At 42.3% G+C, this 22727-nt stretch overlaps 1 protein-coding gene across 7 annotated transcripts in view; it reads right to left on the bottom strand.

The window, feature by feature from the left end:
* The window catches only part of ep300b (EP300 lysine acetyltransferase b), a 48494-nt gene that overhangs the window by 6967 nt on the left and 18800 nt on the right, over positions 1-22727 (bottom strand). For 2 of the 7 annotated variants that reach the window (XM_033645531.2, XM_033645532.2), the window contains exons 16-28: positions 22491-22686; positions 21458-21609; positions 16680-16919; positions 14812-14900; positions 13601-13711; positions 11241-11297; positions 10812-10889; positions 10202-10269; positions 8101-8251; positions 3764-4024; positions 3321-3486; positions 865-1032; positions 581-742 (exon numbers count right to left, since the gene is read on the bottom strand). In XM_033645531.2, the coding sequence (XP_033501422.2) occupies positions 581-742; positions 865-1032; positions 3321-3486; positions 3764-4024; positions 8101-8251; positions 10202-10269; positions 10812-10889; positions 11241-11297; positions 13601-13711; positions 14812-14900; positions 16680-16919; positions 21458-21609; positions 22491-22686 (1899 nt within the window). The remainder of the gene's footprint in view (positions 1-580; positions 743-864; positions 1033-3320; positions 3487-3763; positions 4025-8100; positions 8252-10201; positions 10270-10811; positions 10890-11240; positions 11298-13600; positions 13712-14811; positions 14901-16679; positions 16920-21457; positions 21610-22490; positions 22687-22727) is intronic. The other 5 variants (XM_033645534.2, XM_033645536.2, XM_033645535.2 and 2 more) reach the window with 3 other exon arrangements.

The following is a 22727-nucleotide window of genomic DNA, read 5'->3' as shown; positions in this document are numbered from 1 at the left end:
AAACCAGTGAAGATGCTGGAGAACAGGAGTGATATGATCTATGGAGGGGGTTTATCATCAGTGGAATGGTGTGATACTGGTGGCAGGGATGTGTATTGTGCTGCTGCTGGAAACAGCTGCCTGCTGACGTTGATAACAGCTGTGGAAATGAGTCAAAATGCTGAAATAATGGGCGATGAAACCAAAACAATGACTTGAAAGATGACAAAGCCCTTTGTAGAGCTGAGGGGAACTGCAGAGATGGTGGTAATTCTCTGTGGGTTACATACAAGTCATCATGTGATCCATTTTTAAGATAAAACTATAGATTACAGCCACTTAATTCAGTATTTGTCTGCTGCCAGTACGGTGGGGTGAAGGACATTGTTTTTACTAAGCTCAGTTGTTGCCTAAGTATAAGATGTACCTACTCTACAACATTTTAAAACAGCAGCAGTGACGGATGCTAAAATTTTAATGATCTGCATCCACAGAGTGAGTTAGCATGACAACTCTGAAGACAAGTCAGCGTAATGTTCTTGTAATTATGCCAAGTAATCCAATAAAAGAGTAAGCAGCTAATCAAATTCGACTTGCATACCTCCTTGTGTTTCTCCATGGTGGCGTAGAGTTTCTGGGAAAGGTCGTTGGAAACGTTGGGCATCCCTGGTTTCTTCTTATTGGCTCGGCTCATGCTGCTCTTGTTCTTGCTTGTCTTTTTATTGTTCTTCTTTTTGGCGTTCTTGCTGTCTCCTTTTGTGACCTGTAAATGTTTTAATGTGAGTTTCACTGTATCTGCATGGCACTGCTGTGACAAACAAAAACATTTTGTGACAGGAATGAGCCTGAGAGTGAGGACTACATGTGGACCCTTAGTCTACTCACATCTGTGCTCTCATTGGAGGTGCTGTTCTCCTCCCTCTTCCTCTCCTCCTCCTCCTGCTCCAGCTCCTTGATACTCTCCTCCAGCACGTTGGGCCAGAAGTCGCCCTCAAAGTACGGCAGCTCCTTGGCACTGGTCAGCCGGTCCTCTGTTGCCTGCTTGAAGATGTCCTGAGGGATAAAGGGATAAGTGTTCAAGTGCTTGTAATGCCTTTAATGTCCTTATTTGCTTTTTCAACACCTCTCAACCGTGGAAAACAGCAGTTGAGAACACCTCACCACATTTCATATCACATGATCTTTATCAGCAGATGGAGTTTTCTCAGTTGTCACGGAATTTTAGATATCAAATTTAAATTTTTCTGGAGTGTGGGACTTTTACATATGAATGAATGTCTGTTATATTCAAGCCTTTGCCGAACAAATTCACAAAATGCTGATTAAGCCCCACGCTGCCAGGGGAAGCTCTCTGTGTTTCGCAGGATACCAGCATTGTGTTGTTTGGTGTCTGTTGTGACTTTCCTGAGCTGGTGCACCAGGAGTAGTGTGTTTTACGTCAGCCAGAGCTAATGTGGGCAGGAAGGGGGGTGAAACCATAGCAACAGAGCAGCAGCTGGGAGTATGACAAAGGCTATGGTGGAAAATCCTAATAAGTGTCTTCGTCCCTGATCACTGGACGCAGCTTTGTGTTATTGTTTTTAATGAGAATGAAGCTTTTTTTCTTGCGGTGTTGCGACACGCCTTGCGTTTCTGCGCTTTGGGCACCTGGCACCATCTCTTTTCCCATTGTCCAATCAGATAATTTGAGAGGTGGGCCTTCTGTGGTAGTCACGCCAACAAGATTACAATTGGTGGAGAAACTGGTGGTAGCAGTTGCTGGATACCCAGAGCTATACGGCCCGACGACGGACAGCAGGTTGTCAAACTGCCCCTGAGTCATCCTAAAATATGCCTGGAAACGTCCATCATGGAGGAGAAGCTCCTGGACCAACTGGTGGTACTCCCCATGATCCAGCCTCTTTTTTAGGGTCTCATGTACCCACACAGATCTGTTTATCTGCTGACAGCCTCTCACCCTCAACCAGAGCTACAGACAGTACCCTCTGCCTCAACGTTTTAGCAACTACACACTAATTACTGTCAAATAACTAAAATAAATAAATGGTAGACTGATTACACGGGAAGGTTAGGGTAAGAAAGTGAGTCCGCCTGATTCACTGCCGGCTAGAGCTCTGATTCTCTGACAGAGCCCGATTGGACCTGGCATGACCTGCCTGGATTGGGCTGTGTGGGGCTGTAATTTCTCATAATCCCCCCCTGGGCTTGAATCTGGTCGGGTTTTTGCCAGTTTATCAGTGGGTTTAAATTTTTGAATGAAATTATTAGTTCTCATGCATAATTGGCAGGAGTTTTAATGGACTGAATCAAGAGGGAAAGAGGGGGAAAGACAGTGTTTGCCTCCGCCGCCATAGATGTGCTTAACATGCAGCAAAGAGCAGTGATCATCATCAGTGCACTGCATCGCTGAGGACTGTCGTGCAGACTAGATGCACCGAGGGGCACAGCCCACTCTGCCGAACCTGTTCAGCATGAGATGACAGACTATCAAAATAAAGAAGAAAAAGAGAAGTGGCATGAAAAAACATATCAGCCATTAGCCCGTAAAAGGCCCGAAAAAATGTTTATAATAATAAATAAAAAATATTAAAATTAAATAAATAAATACATAATAAAATAAAATAAAACTCAGGTTCATTACCAGGCTCAGGCTCAAAGCTGCTGCCATGGGTCTGGCTTGCACAGTTTCAAGGTCAGGCCTGATTTTTTTGATCGATCAGGGCCCTGCTGCCAGCTAGGTGTCATCTCTTCTGTGGGGCACTTTGTATTTTTCGGCTGGCTAAAGAGTTCACCAAAGTTGAACTCCACGCGATGCAAAGACGTAAATTTGCTTTGCCAGCTGAAGCAAACGTTTTATTTGCTCCTTGTTTGCAATGAATGGAAGGTAAAGGAATTGTTATGCAATGTTAATTTCGCTCATGTGATGGGTGGCCGTGCCCGAAAGGTCTACAAAATAAAGTGATCAACTGCAGGCAGCTCACCTACAGGCAGACATTATAAACACGCCTCAACAGTGTTTGTGTAATTACGCTCACTGCAAGAGGGAGGCACTAAAGTCCCACACCACAGCTTTCATAAAAAGACATTTAACATCTACATGCAGCATAATCAGAAGCTCCAGAACAGTTTATTTATTGTGGTGAGAGAGTTTTCTCAAAGAATACAGTATTAGCAGAATGGGATCATCTGTTTTAAGGCAAACCTGAGAGTGAATCAAGAAAGAAAGCCTGACGTTTGGGTCTATGGATGAGTCAGTGTCTCTGGGCCTGCCTGTTTTATGCAGTGATGAATGCATTACCTCACGCTGTTGGCACAAAGACTAATCAGAAAACATGTCTCACCTTGTAATCATGGACGATGCGCTCGGCAACAGCCTTGTCCAGCATCTTTTTGTACCACTCCTGCAGCCGTTTTGGCTTGGGGATCTTCTGGTCCGCTGGGTGACAATGGAAGATGTAATCATCCCCTTCACTGGGTGGACAGGCCCAGATATGACCCGTTGTATACCTAACACAGACGGTGTATTCATTAGCAGAGAAGTAAATTGATTTCCTTTTATTCCATCTGCCTGCTCATTTTCATGCACTGAAAGCGGTCTGCAGCAGTGCCTGGAACACAAAGCCTAATGACACACTTCTAACTGCATAATAAGCTCATATTTTAACGCCTGTGTGGCTGTAATGCTCAAGTTTTCATTTAAAAAAATCACATAACTGATTTCAGCTGCTCAGTTAGGGTCTGCTGCAGGTATTATTTTACAAGACAGTCGAAACTCTTCTCTTACCCCTGCCTCCTGACGTACTCCAGGTAGCCAATCAGGATCTCGTGGTAGACGGCAGTTCTGAGGATTCGAGGTTGGAAGAAGTGCACGCTGTCCAGGTAAGAGATGTACACCCGTCTCTGGTTGGGAGGCGGGCAGTCCGAGCCGTACTCTTGAACGTGCATGCCGAAAAAACACACATCTGCTCCATCGATGTCCTCAAATGCAAACAAGGCTTTCATCCTGTACGGGAAGGACTCAGACATCTCTCCATTGTCAACGAACCTGGAGGGGAAAAAGAAGGCTAGGGTGAGGAAAACAGCCTCATCATCATCATCAGCTCTTTACTTCTGTGTCTTAACCATAATGTTTCCAGTGTTTCCCCTGGGATATTTTCTAGCAGTGGTGCTAAATTGTGAGTTTAATTTTGCACCACTGTCATTACTTTACATGTAATAAAATGCTTCCCATATGCTGTTACAAACACTCCTGCACCTGGGGACGGATTAACATTTGACATTTAGTGTTTGGATCAATATCAAGACTTGTTCATTACTTGTGAAAACAACTGATGACTTTCAACAAGTAGAACACAGATACCACAGTTACCTACATAAAAACTATATCCCAACGGTTAAGAGGTGTTTGAGTTATGACATCAAAACCTAAAGTTGTTACAATTGCCTCTGGTCTCACTTAATAAACCCTGCGTTTCCAGTAGCAGAGATGAAAAGAGCTGGTATACATAAAGATGCCATGTTGGCTGTGTGGGCACGATACAGGACAAAGCAAAGCTAAATAAACCACTATCAGAAAACAGAACAGTGTATTGCAACCTCTATAGAAGGATTTAGCGTTTATGTGTGGTGGTGTGACAGTAGCCCTTTTTAATTAGGAATTGTGCAAATTTGCAGGAAAGCCCAATCAGTCTTTTTTCAGCATTGGCAGTATAAAAACAAAATCAGGGAGTGCAGCAAAATGCCGCCTGCCTACTTTTGTTTATACAGAATGCGCCTTTTTCGGGGCAATGGGGGGTGTGAGCAAGTAACAAAAATTGGTAGCTCAGCGTGTGACGTAAACAGTGACGTGGGAGGGAAGCCACGGCTGGTCAGTCCTTCGGTGATTCTCTCATAAGTCGGCCTGTCCTTCACCGTCCCCGTCATCTGACGGTTAATGGCCTCTTCGTTTGCGAGGACAAGGAGGGCGTGCAATTCCATGTCTCCCCAGTTGCTCATCTTTACAGTGTCTGTCAGGTTTGTGTTTCCCTCTTGCTACTAGCTGCTCATTCCTGCTATCAGCTGTTTCCTGTTTATCCACCGCCAGTGGCTCGCATGTGTGGCGTCATCAACAGCTCCTCCCACAAGTCATCAACAGCCCCTCCTTTTGCAGAAGGGCGCCTCGTTCTTTTTAAACCAAAAACGTTCCGCCAATATGACTACCCTACGAGGCGGAAAATTGGGCACCTCGGATCAACTCGCCATCCGGCTCTGTGTGTCTAAATGCTCGCAGCTTGACGGCAAAGTAGCCCAACATTCGCTGAAAATCTGGCAGTGTAAAAGGGGCTAGTGTCTGCACTTGGGACAAGCAGATGCTGGACGTCAGGTTAGCAGTAAACCCCCGCATGAAACAATAAATGTTAAGCGTGAGCTACAGTTTTCAGAACCATCAGACCAGTGAAGCCATTTTAGCAGCATGTAAAAAAAAATTCTTGTGTGTTTTGTGTCATCTGATCAGCTCTAGTGATCCATACAGATTGGTGGGAGAGATGCAAGCGTGTAACCAGTGACTGGAATGTTTAAATTAACACATTACAGTCTTTAAACATGTCTGTGCCACAAAACTACATCAACTATAATAAGTAAAAATGCTGCAACATTTGTTTTGACTGGTCTTGAAATCTGGCGCGGACGTCTTTGGGGCAACTATGAAACTTTTTGATCACATGAAAAATCACACTTTTATCTATAGTTATCAGGATTTTTGAGAAATGAGGAAACTGCTGCATTGTGTTTATTAAACATTTTCTACATTAAATATTTTTCACTCTGCATGTGTGTGCGTACCTGTGATATTGAAGTTATTATGAGATCATGGATGTCAAACACTTGAATGTGCTCCTTGCAGTTTCTAAGATACAGACATTTTCTTATCCTACTATATTTAGTCTTTGGGCACACAGGACCACTATAGAAATATGAGCTATAGAAAGATATGGAAGAACAGCAGTCCCAGGTGCCCAAAGTCTGAACATTTGCTGTATCTCAGCAACTGTTTGACCACTTCTGATAATTTCTCCAGATTTGGCTTTAGGCGAGCCAAGACAACACTTCCAAAAGGAAATTAAAAATTTCTGTTGCAGGCACAAATGGGTTAACTGAGTATCAGCCAGGACTCAGGACAAAACCACAGCACAGAATGGACTTAGCAAATTTAGTGTGGGATGTGCTTTAACTGTTGGCATTTTGTGGAAAACGCCAGCTGGTGAGATTTCCCAAACGGATTATGAAGTGGCATTAATACTATATTAACTAGACAACACACAAACTTTACTGTGCTGCTGTAGCAGTGGGTGGTCTAACATTCATCAGCAGGCTGTCGTACTAAAATCCGTTTGTTGCCTCCGAGATAAAAACGTTTCCCACTGTGCATTTATGCTCCACCAGTGTTCACAATATTTCCCACACTTTAGTAAACAAACTCTAAATTCAGTTACTTGTTACAGACTTGCCTGTTACATGCTCTACTGTGCACCGTGGCCAACCAGCTGTTGCCTAGCAACAACACATTGCACATTTTGTTTTTGCATAGCTGTGGAGGAACTGCCGTTTGGAAACTGGTCTTGGAGAAGCGATGCCCCTCGCGCTGCTCCTCGCCCTCGTCTGATCACAGCCATCGATGGTTAGTGCAAACTGTGAACTAACTGCAGCTCGATGCAGCCTCTTGTGGGTGTAACCTGAGTCCTTTATTATCATCATCATCATTATCAAACCAAATTCAGCCTGATGTCTGATCCGCACCTGATGGTGACTGACTCTTCATCACTGCTATGCACAGCTCTAATTAATTACTGCAACGTAATCTGATCTCGTTATCAGTGTGGTTACTAGACAGTGGTTTTAATAATGTTAGGTGATGCACCGCTTGTTTATCCTAAAGCTCATTAAGCATATTATTATATTTAACAAAAACATAATACTCTCTTCTGTAAGCGAAGGTGCCCCTTATTTCAGGCGATACTCAGCCCCTCCACTGTAAAACATGAAGGGAAATCCTGTTCTCCTCAGTTATAAACTTTCAGGGACACATAGGCCTCTTCTCCTTTCTCTTTTTTGTGCCTCTTCATCACCTGCCTGTGACTGAAAATCAATAGCCGTGCAGGGTCTTGCAAGATGTCTCAATTATGAAAAGGTATCTCAAGGAGAGAAGAGGCTGGCTGGAGGAGTTACGGGTGCTCAGGTGTATCCTCTGCGGCACCTGTGACGTATTAAGGAGGCGTGACACGCAGCTGGAACATACAAACCATGACTCTAGAAATGTCAGTTGTTCCTTTTATAATCTTTGGTTGTATTAGTTGTTTAAACTTTTCAAATGTGCGATGAACACTGTTACACTCATCTGACAGAGATCATAAAATACAGTGGTATGCTATAACAAAACAATGGACAGATAACGCAGCTGTGCTGCACGTCATATGTAACTGACAGCGCTTTCAAATGACGGCTGTTGCCTTGACTCCTCTCCTCATGTCTCTTCCTTGCTTCCTCTGCTTGCATCTCAGGTGGGAGGGACTCAGACGCGAGGAAAGGAGTCGAGGATGTACAAACTAAGAAATGATAAGTGAGGGTACTGTAGAGAAGTGCAGTATTGAAGAAGCTGTACAAAGAGTTTCCTCTGTCGCTGTAGATTCTTTTACTCTGTTGCCAGCGTTTTTATTTTTGATGACTGTGATCGTCGTGATTATTTCACTTCACACACCTGCTCAGTGTATCAGTGTTCAGCTTGTGTGTTTTTTTTTCATGATACAACACGCTGTGGTGAATGATAAAGCCCATATTTGCAATATGTTTGTCTAATTTTGTATCTGTAATAAAACAACCACAGACAGGATTCTGTTTTAAATACTGCAGTGATTTGAATGCTTGTTCATACACGTGTTTGTCAATCTCCACTACAACACTGTGGAAAACCCTGTGTCTCTTCTGGTTTATTTTCTAAAATAAAATGACGATAGGATAACTTTGCCAATTGTCCATTTTGTTTGCCATCACGTTCAGTGTTTTGCTGCACTGATGAGCGATATGTACAAATATCAAAGTTAATCAACAAGCCATCTTTCGCAGCGGTGAAATATGACCTCCTACCTGGACTTCATGCCCGGCTTGACCTCGACCACCTTGTCTGACACGTGGACCACACGGATGGTGACATCACCAGAATCAGGGAGGTTCTGCCGCTTGATGAAGTCATTGACTCGCGTCTCCAAATAGCTCCCCAACTTGGTCTGAGGAAGTCCTGTAGAAGACAAAACAGAGGATGAAGAATGAGAGGTGGAATACAGAGAGGGGTGGGAACAGACCGAGAGATAGGAACTGTATGTGTCCAAGCTCGCTTCACTTGTAGCTATAGCCAATTTACCAGCCTGAACTTATTCCTGAATTTTTCAGACAGAGGGTTTTCAACAGCTGAGGGACAAAATCTGTGTCTAACTACATAGAATACATGAAAAGATTTTCCTCAATTAACAGGTTGCATCTGCTTGGTTTAATTTGTAAAAGTGCAAAAGTGTTAAAACAAAATGTTGTGGTTTCACAGGGGTTACGTGCTGCCAGGCCCAGTGACCTTATGGAGTCTCTGCTGGTTGTCTGGCAAACTCACGCTGACAACAAGACTTATTTAATATAAGTAAATATTGTTGCACAGACACAAGAGTGGTGGTAGTATACATCTGCTTCAGTCGAAAGTACACTGACTGAGGCTTCATCCACACAAATATGTTTTCATTTTAAAACAGTGTTTTAGCACTGTTTCAGAAATAATCTCCATCCATACTAACATACCTCAAACACATCAAATGACCATTCCTGTACACTGGACATGTGTGCACTGGAGTTAACAGGAACTAGACTGTTGACTCTGTGGTTGGCTGCTTAGCTACTTAAAAAAAATACAGAGGAAGAACGACAATAATGAAAAAGTAAGACCAGAGATTTCTTTGTTTGGGCCATTGACGAGGTGGAACGGTTACTGTTAGAAGGAGCCCTGACACACAGAGCTGATAGTCGGCCTTTGATGAGCGTCTGTCGCCCTAGTTTTTGCAGCGTGTCCCACACCACTGGCACTGGTCAGCCCTTGTTGGCTTTTTTTTTTTTTGGCTTATTCAGCATGTTGAAATCAGCATCTGAGACAGCAAAGCCCATCGGTGAATGAGATCCGATTGGTAGTTTCGTGTGAGATCAAAACACACTTGTTTTTTTGAGGTAAAAATACTTTTTAGCCACGGAGCTCTTTGACAGAAACAGGCATGGGCTTGTGCACAGTAGATATACTCTGTTCTTTCAGCATCAGGTTATGTTATTCAAGTGCAAACTGGCTAATTAGCATCTTAAATCTGTTCTGACAGCCCTCTGGTTTCCCTTTTCGAATGACAAATTCAGCCGACCGCCACCTGCTGGTATGGAGAGTTATATCCTCTCACACAGGTGCAGAACGTATGTGGTAGCTGGCCGTGGCTAAAGTCTTTGCGGTGTGTTCAAGCGCAACTTTGTGGCAGAGACACAAATGATGTGAGGTGATGCAACAGATGGCCTTTGTTGCCACTAGTTCTTAGATGTCAGTTTGGTGTGTCTGGGCCTTCACACGTGAGTAAGGTGGTCACGACGGTGGAAAACTCAGATTGGGAGTTGTTGCAAAGTAAATATGTATGTGTACAAATTATAGCTGAACCGGGAGCGTTATCCATCACCAGAGGACGCCATGGCAATGGGAAAGGACTAATGTTACCTACACCAGAAGGTTTAAAGCACTAGGGCTATGTAGACCCAGCTATAATGTTTTGGCTTGACATCACTGAACATCACTGTTTTCAAACTAAAACAGGGTCAGCAGCATTTTCAAAAGTCGGGAGTTGTGTGGACGCTAGGCATAAATGTAGCAAAAGTTATGTGTTTTAAAAAGAAAACATGCTAGTGTGGATGTAGCCTGATCTTGGTCCCCCAAAAAGGGATTATAGTGTTAGGAAGTGGAATGATTGGAAAAAATCCAAGTACAAAGGCGATCAAATTAGGGGTACAATGATACAGTGAAACCGCTGTTAGATAGCAGCAGAGTTCATGTTCTGAAATGTTGGTGTTTAGGCAAAAGGAAAAAGGGATGAAAACACAATGACAAAGTCTGGATGAAGGAAAGGAAGCAGGCAAGCTCATAAAACACAGACATGAAATGAGCCAGTAGCTCGGCACTTACTTTTGGCTGCGTATTTGTTCTCTTTTCGCGTCTTGTTGGCCTTCTTGAGGCAGTTGTCACACACAAAGCTGTGGTTGAGGAGGAAGTAAACAACAAATGGTTAAATTTGTAGCTTGCCACCAGCTCTGTCACAATCAGCACCGATGACAGTGATTAAGTGGCTTTAATCAAGAGATGACTTGGTCTTTCATGTCCGTCTTCCTTTCTTTAAACAGCTTTAATGACTCTGACGTTGCTCACGTCTTTTAATTACAAACAGACCACACATGAAGGCAGATCAAACTCAGAGGAATGAGAGCCTCTCACTCTGCACTCGAGCTGCAGGACTTTGTTTGTGTGAGTATCTGCTGCCGCCACATTGGCAGACATTTTCTGTCCTGAGGCTCCGACATATTCTCAGTTTGTACCTCAAAGTTGGAACTGTGTATTCTTTGACAATTTGTTTACAACAGCACATCTACAGCTAGATGAAAATGTGTATTCATGTGTTTGTTAGGTCTTCATGCTACTTTTAGATGAATCTAAAGCTTTTCAAGGACCACAAAAGGCCAAATTAATTTTCCAGTCACGCAGCAGAATGTACAGAGTGTGCGTATGATAGCTGGCTCACCCCGACGGCCATATGGTATCATTATGCAGGACGCAGATCTGGTGCATTTTACGACCGCAGTCAATACATTCCACAAGTCTGAGCAGAGAGAGAACAGGAGACAAAAGACAGACACAATATCCAAAGTTAGTAAGGCAACGTGCCACGGGTTACAGAGACACTTTGTTTGTTCCTCTGAAGGAGCTGCAGAGCTGCTAAATAAGCACGTTTAGCAAATAAGGACAGTTATGATATCTAAAGTTATTATTCAGATATAATCACTTAACATGTATATATAAGCACCAAATTCAAGTGGCTTAACTGAAAATAAAATCCATAATCATGATGCAATTTAATCTAAATACACAAAAACAGTGGCTTTACATTATCACAGAGAAGGTGTGTAATAATTATAAATGAGAGTTGATTAGTTAAAAGAAGGGGACATACAACTCAGGGTCGAGTGTGTCGTTCTTCTTTCGTTGGAACTGGTCTTTGTTGATGGACCTGCAGAAAACACCGGACAATAAAACACTGAGACACAAAACAGTAGTCCCTGCTGTGTGCAGAAATATCCTCAAATCAGAAAAGGCGTACAGAAATTCAAAATGTGACCGCTAGCTTCAAATTTCAACACTACCTATCATACTGAGATACAAACTCTTGTCAGTGGTAAGAGTTGTACACATCACACGGTTACTGTAAGACTGTAATGTGAACTACTGACAGAATTATGACATATGACAAGATGAAACAACCCAATAAGAAAAGAGGCTCTGAAATTTCCTTCATAGTATATCTAAATATCATCGTAACCTTTATCAATTGGGTTTATATAATGTTACAGAGCATGAGGTGATGTCATTAAATGTCATATTTTGTCCAAACAACAACCCAAAGACATTTAATTTACAATGACTATGTTTACACGCAAACTAATGTTACTGTTATTCCAAATATGACAGTATTCTGAATTGGATATGGGTCACATGAACAGCATATTCCATTGTCTCTGTTGTCAATTAGGGTTTTTACCGCAGTTAGTAACACACAGCCTCCTGTCTTCTTGACAATAAGCTTTGTGCATCGTACACATACCAACTAACCAACTGTTTTGAAGGCTGGGGTCGAGATGCGCACCCAAAAGCGAAGCCCATATCTCTGGTCTTACGGAGAAACACACCTACTTTTAAACGTTATTAAAGACTTGGATCAACATGTCCTTGGACAAATATCGCAATGCCGACCTTTTCAAGAAGGGGGTTGAAGGAATTAAAAAGGAAGGCAGTGTTCGCATGGTCTAACATGTCCACCATCAGTGGTGAACTTATAAAACATCTTATAATGACACCACATATTAGGGCATGTTAATCTGAGTATGCATAGCTGCTTGTAAATGGGAATATTAGTGAAATATTCATTTTCATTAGCCATGTAAACAGCTTAGTAGTGGTATTGTCTTTTTTTAAGTAAAAATAAAACAATTTTGGGGCATGTAAGCATAGTCATTGATGTCAAACAGGCAAAAAGCGGCAAATCTTTCTCACATTGGAGAAGCTGGAACCAGGTAATGTTTGGCACTGACTTAAAAAGATGGCTGAATCAGATATCAGATAGTTGCCAATGAATGCAAGTAACTGATAAGAAGATCAAAGATCCCAAAGTTTCCAAACACACTGAAAATCTAAGGCTGAACTTTGGGAAAATGATGCATAACGTGTCCACTGTTTAATATTTCTGTTTCATGGAGTGGTGCAGCCACAAAACACAATGAATGAGGTAAAACATTTCACTCAGTGTAAACACCACACAGCTTCAATGAGCAACTAGAATAAGCCAATACAGGCTGGATATGTGATTCTATCAGACACTGTAATGTGGTACAGTACTTTAATGTGACTCTTATTGACTCGTTTTGTTATTTTCTTAGACACTAATATTTATAGCTAAGCAATCAGCTGGCTAATGTTTACCTTTAATCATTAACCTACATTTGTATAATTTAATTAACTCCATGTGGGCTCTCGGCTGCTAGCATACATCACATATCTGAGGCTGATGGAGCAACAAGAGATGAACTATGAGCGAGGCGGTCAAAAACTTCATTTCTCTGCCTGTGTGTTTCAAAAGTTGCTCATGTTTCCACCCTTACTTGCAAAAAAGTTCAAATGAGCATTGTCAGCATCGACTCTAGTGAAGTGGAACCAGACTTTTGAATGTTTACTTCTTGTCCACCACCGCTGTCACTTAGACCAGGGTGTGTGTGGGTGTGTGTGTGTATGTGTGAGAGAGTGGTCAGGGGGAGCTGCCCCCCAACTTCTCGCACATACAACAGGCTCCACTTGGGAATAGCAAAAATGCATCATAGACGAATGTGTGTTGGTGGGATAACAGGAGCAAGATCATGTTTATGTAGCCTGAATAAATAGGAAATCTATTTTTTAAGTTTCTCTAATTTCTCCAATGCCGAGAGCCAATACTGTAATCTTGATCTGGGGCTTATCAATGCTACGATCTGTGATAATTTCGTGCCCCTCCCCCGTGTGGAATGATTTTTATAACCTTAAAGCTACATAGAGTTAAAATGAGAGGGTTAACCTTAAATTCATGCTTGTAAACAGCTTTTTTGGGAGTAGATATCCCAAAAAATGAGTTTATAACAGCTGGTTACATTCAATCTTTGATGCTTCCAACACCAGAATTGCATAACTGCTCATCTGGGCAAGCATCACACGAGAACCTCAAATTTCTGATGAGAGAGCTGTTTTCTGCTGCGTGCGAGAGGAAGGTGGGAGTGTGATGGTACTCACGTCTGAGGCTGGGAGGGGTCGTCCCCCAAGGAAACGCTCTCGCCCTGGATTTCGTTGAAACACTTCTCGCAGAAGTGGTACCTGTCAGCAAGAAGCCCATATTTTGGTGAACTACACCGTTCGTCATCAGCACAGCCAATCACAGAGAGGGCACGAAGAAGCAGCCGCCAATCAGGGCAGGGCAGGACAGGCCAGGGGGCGGACACACAGGAGGAGGCAGAGGGCAAGGTAGGTCGTCGCCAGGAGGAAGCAGCCAATCGTGATGCAGGGTTTTTGTGTGGGCGGGTGTTTTGATTTTGCGCGTAAATTTTTGGAGTGGATGATTGGTCACACCAAAACAGGCCAATGCAGACATCACAAGCGTTAAAAAAGGAGGGAGAGAAGGGGAGAAGGGAAAGGGAGGGGGGGAGGGAGATGGGGAGGTCAAAATGAATATTAAAAAAGCGTGAAATAAATCGTTACAGGTCAGACGGAGACAATGGAGGGGACAGAGAGGGAGAGGGGGGACATGGAGGAGGGAGGGACGGACAGGATGTGAACAACAACCAACAGAGGACAGAGAGCCAAGGCAAAGCAAAGATTAGCGTCAGACATCCAGTGGTAAACAACAACAACATTACAGCAACATGAGAGACCACTAGGAGCTGTGGAGGAGGAGGGGGGTGAGGATACGAGTCGTCTCCCAACATGAAAGGGTGGATGAGGAAAAAATAAAGCAACAGAGACCCATCATCCTTTCAGTTCATTTATAAAGTGGGACCCTTTCTTCTGGTGGTGAGAATGGATAACCCCCTCCCCCTTTATTTATTTACTTATGCGAGTAAATATCAGAAGATGCAAGCCGTCATGTGTTGTGCATGTAAATTTACTCAGTGGGAAACAATGGTGCAACAAATAAAGAATAACTGCAGAAGAAGACAGGAGCCCACTTTATGAATGAGAACATAATGAAAATTAAAACGGTGAACTGTGAAGATGGAGGATGGTGCCAGGGTAACCATTTGAAGCCAAATTAAAACTCATCTGTGATTGCACTGATTGCATGTAGGCAATATAATCAATTTGCAAAATACAACAAGACACAAAACAAGTTGATCTCATTGGCTGCACGATCACAGCAACATGTCTAAATGTCTATAAGACGTCCTTAAGGGTATTTATTTATCTGTGACGTGTGTGTGCTTGTGCTCCAATGTGTCGAAAGCCCTTACCTGTTCTGGTAGCTAAAATAAGCAGCGTCACGTTGGATGGTGCATAATTGTTTTCCATAGCAGCATAGAGTTTGGGGGGAAAACTCGTACTGCAACAAAGAGAAAAAACGAAAAGGGTGTTTGCGGTTATCTGAGGAAAACAGTTTTCACACAAACACACCGTACTTGGATCCACAACAAAAAATAACTCATAGCTCACAACGCGCCTGTATGTTTGCATTACTTTTCTGACTCATTTATGTGGTCACGCTGAGCCTAAACCATACCTCAATTTTACCTCTTTGGGGAAATACTTATATGTTGGTGGAGAGACGGTGCAGATATAAAGATCGATACCACCCTCATTATTGTTAACACTACAGGCCGCCGCTTAGCTTAGCATAAATACTACGAACAAAGAGAAGCAGGTAGTCTGGCCCTGAAATAAAAGCCCACAGTCGACCGTCAATGAGAATGTGGTGGCCTCTTCTTTGCGGTGTGTCCTTCACCGTTGGCCTTCAACAGCCCTTGTTGGCCCTTTTTACAGACGATTCAGCATACTGAATCGGTGTTAAAGACTGCAGAGCCTGTGGGTGAATGAAATTTTTCTGATTTGAGTTCAGCTCGGTGTACGGGAAGAGAAACTGAAGTGAGGAAAGTAAACAAAGAGCTAAAGCCAAGAGAGAGTAGGATCAAAACAAACTTGTTACATAAGGTAAAATTATTTTTCTTTATTCACTGAGCTCTTTAGCTGCAACAGTCTGTGATGGTTTGTGTCATTCAGGGCTCCAGACTGCAACCAAATGGTGGCATTTCGTGACCATTTTTGGAGTCAGCGCGAGTATAATTTACAATTACTTGCTTGTGTGACCCGCAAATATGCAGGCGTTTCTTTTTTCATGTTGTAAAACAGGGGAACAGGTCTGCCAGTGTAGGCCAATGTGTGTGAGAGGGGGAAAGTCCGGGAGTGAGTGTTAAGTTAACTGCGAGGATCACGCCATCTACACTCATCAGTAGGCTCGTTCGAGATGAACTGCACCTCGCCTGGAAAATGGATGAGAGCAGGCGACAGCAGCAAGCGGCTGATAGACAGCCCTGGAGACCGTTTTACTCGTTGCCGTCATATTCATGTCATGTACGTTGATGAATAGTGCTGACTCATCTGTTCTGTAAATTATGTCTGACTATAAGGTTACTATTGTCAGAGGAATTCTTCCTTGCCGTTCGTATGAAAAGTACAAACAAGGAATGGGGGACATTTTTCACCTTTAAGCTGGCAGCAGAGGTAGTACCAGCACCAAATCATCATCTGTGTAAAAAGTGTAAGACAGCAAGACAGGACCATGTGTCAGGTGTGATGATTTCACAACATGTTATGTGTGCAACACACCATTGGGAGATTTAAAAAGCAGTTAGCGGCTAACTCAAAGAAGAACAGCAACCAAAAATGTCCAAAAATTACAACAATTATGAGGTCCGGGAGCTCTTTACCCTCCGGATTCAGCCATCATATAACAGGGATGGTAAATGATTGTTATTGCCGTGTTATGCCATTGTTGTTGTTTAACAAGTGCTGCCAACGTGTATGTTATATGTCATACTAGATATAACATGTTAATTAGTGCTTAGTGGATTTTGCTGTGTAGCTGTCATTATGCTAAGCTAAGCTAACCGGCTGTAGCTTTACATTTACTGAACATATGAGGGTGGTATCAAATTTTCCTCTAGCTCTCCACCTGAAAGCAAATACAGATATTTCTTTATACCCTATTACTGATCATAAATTAGCTAAATAACAAAAGACAAGCAAAATGTCTTCACTAAAGGAAATATTCCTCATTTGGGACCAAATGAGTTTACAAAAGCAAAAGCACACCCTCCTGCCTTACCTTCCTCCCACAACAGTATCCCAGGCCCTGCATGACAGGATCGATCTCTGCCTCAAACACCTCAGCCAGCTTGGAGCAGTACTTGTACACACGGGACGTCTTGCGGTTGTACAGCCAGGCGTTGTTGAACATCAGCCAGATATCCTCGACGTACTGCCAAGGCTCTTGGTACTGCCCCGTGTCCAGCTTCCGCTTGATGGTCGACAGATCCATGGGGTTCTTCACGATGTCAAAGTAGTCCTGATTTGGGACGGGCACCATCCGGATTCAAGTGGCAGGTTGAGGTTTAGTTGAGATGGGTCGGCGGAGAGTTTGGTCATTTGAGGGACCAAGGTGAGAGAGATGGAGAGGAAGAGTATGATGATCATCATCAGCGTTGTCAGATGAAGGTGTGATGAACGCAGTCGACCAGGCGGGACCAGAGTAGGGAGAGAAGAGGGTGCAGGGGGACAATGTTGTTGAGCGCTGCAGAGAAGAAGGTTCACGTGCAAACAGAGAGACATGACAACTTCTGCCCTACAGCTCTCTGCTTTGCACCCTACATTTAAAGTCAAGTTCCTTTATGTGCTGCATACAGGGACCAGGTGACTGCCACAAGTCTGTCTGGTCCTCTGCCGCACAAAAATGGAAAAACTGGCTCCAGATGAGATGAGATTGCATTTTACATGTTCTATAGAGTGGTGCAGGAATGAGTCTTAAAACTGGAAATGAGTAAGCATGTTTGCACTTCTGGTTCATTTGTCTACTGTCAATGAGATTTTGGTTTGGTGCCTGAAATAAAGTCTGTGGTTAACACAAGGTTAAGAAACTTTCACACTTTGTTCTGAGACATAAAAGATGCCATTAAACATCCCGCTCATGAACTGTGAAGGTTTAATGTGTCTTAAAAAAGCTGTTTGCTAACAAGTGGCTAAAGAGGCTGCAGGACGTCGTCACGACAAATGCTGCGTTACAACCTTGGCGTGGTGGCGAAGCTGAAGTCATGCAACTGTGGTGTAGATCGTTGAAGTCTAACATAAGTTTTTTTAACTCCGGTTATTCCATTTACGCTTATGGGAAGATTAAGACTAAGAACTTTTAATGCCTTTTTAGAACAAAATTTAACACCAGTTTTACCATAACAGAAAATTAAAGGGGGAAAAAACAAGGACTGACATTATTTTCTGACTTACGGTTGGGGATAAATTTTGCCTAGATGTTTATTGTAACATAAGACATGACTTTTATGTCTCATGGCAGAGACAGGGGAAGAACAGAAGTGGGAAACACCTGGTGTTGTTGGCAGGTTTTCTTGGTGATTTTGTGTTTCTCACTCTGCATGTGGGATTTCCCTGCCTTGATTCCCATCCCAAGTTCTAAAAACTTTTTGTGTGAAATATACTGAGCTTCGTTTGCACTGTCTTGTACTACTTTCAGCCGTGCCACAAATTCTTGGTTAATAAGCCAAATTTGTGTTAAATTAGCACTTCCCTATGTCGTCCAGAGTGCAGTTACAACTAGCTAGCAGACAGCAGATCCTCTGCTCTAAGCATCCCGTCTAGAAACACAACATGAGTGTTGCTGGTCAAATCTCATAAATCTAAATTTGGACGATCAGCTTTTTCCATAATGGGCTGTCAACTCTGGGACACATTACCAACTGAAATCAAACTGATTACACATTTAAAATCCTTCACAACAAAGGTCAAGTGCTGGCTAAAAGCAAACCAGGGTTGCACTCATTCTTTGGTAAATGTGCTCAAACTTTTAAAGGGGTATTAGCGTAAGTGTTTTGGTGTATGGTGGTATGTCTATTGTAGTAGGTGTATTGTGGGACATGTTGTAATGTATGTATTGTGGTATATGTATTGTGGTGTGTGGACTGTGTTTCATGTACATTATTGTGCCTTCCATGTTTATAGAGTATTGTGGTTTTATGATGTTTTAAACTGTATATTTTTAAAAACATTTTAGGTCTACATTTTGAAGCCCAGCTAGAGACAAGAGTTGAAAATTAGCAATAGCTATAAATTCTTTATGCAACACATCAGTCTCATACTCTGTATTGGAACGATGTTAAATTGCATTGTCCCTATTAAAAAATAAATAAATAAATAAAATAACTAAATGCGTGTGTCATTCAGTCAATTATATATATATGTATATTTTTTTTAAAAAAAAGATGTGACCAATTATTTTGAGATTTTATGATGCAACGTTAAAAAGAATTTTCAAAATCATGCTTCCCATGTCTTTTTTGCATTTAAGACATTTTAAAAAGATTAATTTAAGATATTTCAACAGTGACTAAAGCCTTGTTTTTGACTTTTTAAGGATCTGTGGGAACCCTGCATGAAAGTGCTCATTTGTCAAGATTATCTTGCTGAGGAAAATATGTAAGTACTATCTACTTTTGTTTGCCACAGAGCTTATTTTCTGCAGTACTCCAGTATCCAGTGGACAAATCCCATTGGATGCTAACTCTCAGGTTGGCCTACGAAAAAGTGTCATCCCTGCAGCACTCTACAGCACTCTACAGCAACCGAAGCCAAGCCTGGTGAAAAAAATTATATATCAATTTGTCTTAATAAGTAGCTCATTCAGTCACACAGTGTTGTGCAACAGCTGGGGGAATGATTCTCTGCTGAAGTCTGAAAGCAAACAAATCTTTCAGGCCCAGAAAGTGATCAGGGTGCAAAACCAAGAAGAACAGAGCAGTGGCAACAGCAACAAGCAGACAGAGGTTTACTGTCTTTAGCAACAAAGTGGTTGGCATTAACAACGCCAGCAGCGTGAGTGGCAATACGATGGCAGAGTTAAAGCCAACGGTGCAGAGGGGAAGCAAATGTAAAGGGGAACGAATGAGTCTCCAAGTGGTTTTTCTTTTTCCCGTCATCTCTCCTCCGCTTCTTCTCAAACTCAAACTCAAACACCATTTTGAGAAAGGAGCGGAGAGGAGGGTGAGGAAAAGAAAGCCTTTTTGGAGATTGAACCAAAAAAAAAAAAAAAAAAAAAAGAAAATTAAGAGGAGGTGTGAGTTTCAAAGAGCAGGGTCCATCTCGGTGTCACCATGGCAACAACAGTTAGGAAACAGACCCTGGTCTCTGAATGGAACCACTCACATGAACGAACAAGTGATGCATATTACCCTGTCGGTCTGCAGAGCCGAATGTATACCAGAACAATTCAGTGTACAAATCCCACATCTTACATTTTCCACAAGTGGCTGAATGTTAATGTGAAAATGCTGTTATATAATTATGCAACAGTGGAAAGTTGCATCACTTGACTGTGGAGGTCCCTGCAGAGAGGTGAGCCAATAGCCTGGTGCTCGCTCATCACTGCTCTAAAAACGGCATTTATTAAACTTCATATTGCACAAGGCAGTGGGAGGACAGACACTGTCACTCTGTCTGCAATACGATAATGATTTTTACGTCTTTACGTCTGAATCGAGTGCTCTTCCCCCGCTTAATTTGGATGCAATGAGGGTAAAGGTATTGTCCCACCTCTACACACTGCCCACCTGAACACCAACACACTACTACTGGTGAGGAACTGAACTAGAAAGCTAGCGATGGAATACTGGGATGGAAACTACGAAAAATGATGATTCAAATTAAAACCTAAAATCAGATGTCAACAGCAAACAAATTAAAGTGATAAATGAAAGCAAGTGGTTTATGAACTTTTGTTAAAGCTTAAAGCAAATTATGCTCTTCCTTTGGACTTTGTTCATTAAAATACACAGTGATGACATGTCTCCATTACTGTCTCCTTACGCCATGCTCACACTGGATGCAGAAGCTCCTGTAGCTGTATGTTGAATGTGGCACAAGAAGCCAGTTACTCCATGCCAATCAGCAAGTGATCCTGTTCCTCTGCTCTTTCCTAATCGCATGTAATGCTGTGAGTTTCTGCTTGTCTCTCTTGCTCTGTTTAGACACAACTGGCATATATGTGGAAGCACAAGGTGCATATTCTACCATTTATCATAATCAGATCATTGATATCATATCTAATATAGCATTTATAGTAGATTGTCAGTGTGTTTTACTGCCAGATTTGTCCATGGCTTGCGTAAAAAATAGACCAGACAGCGGAACTATTGCTGCAGATCGTGAGCTGGCCGTGGAGCTTGGGGCCATGGCGTGTCATGTGTGAGCAACCCAACTAGTTAACAGGGGTGCCGAGAGGAAACAGGCAGGGCATCATTGACACTTGGCATGCTTTGCGGCGCTTCTGCTTCCAGTGTGAAACCAGCGTATTTGGAGTGCCATAAAAGGCAAATAGATATTTGTTAATTAAGCATAACACTCTGATGGAAGCTCTTTTTTAAGGTTATCATATTTGGGGGATTTAAACATCAGCTGTCAGCACAAAAATCTAAATTTCAGTCCAGTCAAACTTTAAATGTTGTATTAAATCTGATTTGTGTATCATCTACTTTTTGTTCTTCGTATTTCCATCAAAGTAAAGACAAATGTTCATAAGAGTCATTGCTTTGATTTACAAATGACAAGAAGTTTCAAAAAAGAGACCACACACACAGACAGACACGTAAACACACACCCACGCACACTTTCAAATCTCATTTTCTAAACTTCTGACATGCAATGGGAGAAAAATGTAACTGAAAGATTAAAGAAACTAGAAGCAGATACATATCAAATAAATCCAGAAAACATTACAACTATGACAAAATGATATTTAAGATGAAAAAGGAAAACAAACAAACAAACAAAAAGCTAAGTTTTCAGAGGAGTTGAAGCAAAATGGCAGCCAGTGCAGTCCCTTACCAGGTTAGTTTTGTTACTAGTTCGAATACGTACGGGTATTCCCAGTAACTGGGGGTCCACCGGCTGACGGAAGGGAAGGGACTCAGGGTCCTGCCGGTACAAAGCTTCCAGTGTGGGCATCAGAGCCTGGCGCAGCTCCTCCGGCTTAAAGACTGGAAAAGGTGGAAAAAGAAATGAGGAATTAAAGAGATTTAGGATGGAAGGTTAAGGAAGAAGAGGCATGGAAACAAACTGCATGGAAGTCTCTCCTCTCTGCAGCATTTAGGGACTGTTAACAGGGAAACTCCACTGACCTTATCACATAGCCAGTTAACAATGGCCATAGCACACACCAGACACATCGCACACAGACTGTAAATATTAAGTAGTAGCTTGTCCATATGAAAGAGATACCAGATTTTTCAGGCCACAAATTAGAACCTCTCTCATCTTGGACATGCACCGGGTTGGGTCCATTATATCTTAGGCATGAACTGGTTGGGTATATATACCTATTTAAAATTACTGGGTCATATTGTGTCTCAGAATAAATTCCTCAGATCCATTAGGGTTCGGGTCCATTATTTTGGATCCGTAGAGACTTCTAATAGTGATTACACACAAGGCGAGTTGGTGAGCTAAAAATTAACTCAATAACCAGCCCCTCTGTTTTTTCTTTGGTGCTCTGTTTATTTCACCCTGGCATTGTGTTTGCAATTGCTCACCATTTTATTCACTAAATGGTGATTAAACAGAGAAAATCAAGAGTTTGCTAACTGGACAATAAGTTCACACAGTTTATTCAAAAGACACATTTGTACTTTCCCTGTCTCCTAACTGTCTGCAAAACAATTCTCTTTTGCGAAGCAGTTTTAACTCCGACAGAAGAGGTTTAATAAAAGTTGACTATACACAAAACATACATTTACTTCTGCTTGAATTCTTGTTAAAAGTACTTTTACTTGAGTACACTTTTTGGCAACTCTACCCCCTCATTAATGTGCAGGTAATAGTAGCTGTTAAGTCAGTGATACAGTGAAGACTCTGCACTTACTTTTCTTCTTGCTCTGAGTGCTGGCTGGAGAGCTGCTGTTGGCTGTTGACCCTGACCCCTCCTCTTCCTCTTTGGGTTCCTTCTTCACCTCCGGCTTCTTGTCTTCACCTGCTGGCGCTGACGACGACATTGAGAACGAAGACGTATCCATGGGCTCGCCTTTACACCCATCTCCTGACAGCTTCTCTTTCTTTACCTGAGAGGAAGATTCAAGAGTCAGTATAACAACCTCCTCGA

The sequence above is a fragment of the Epinephelus lanceolatus genome, chromosome 18, assembly GCF_041903045.1.
Source record: "Epinephelus lanceolatus isolate andai-2023 chromosome 18, ASM4190304v1, whole genome shotgun sequence".
Taxonomy (NCBI): Eukaryota; Metazoa; Chordata; class Actinopteri; order Perciformes; family Serranidae; genus Epinephelus; species Epinephelus lanceolatus.
The sequence above is the reverse complement of the archived record's forward strand: the minus strand, read 5'-3'. Positions and strand labels throughout refer to the sequence as shown.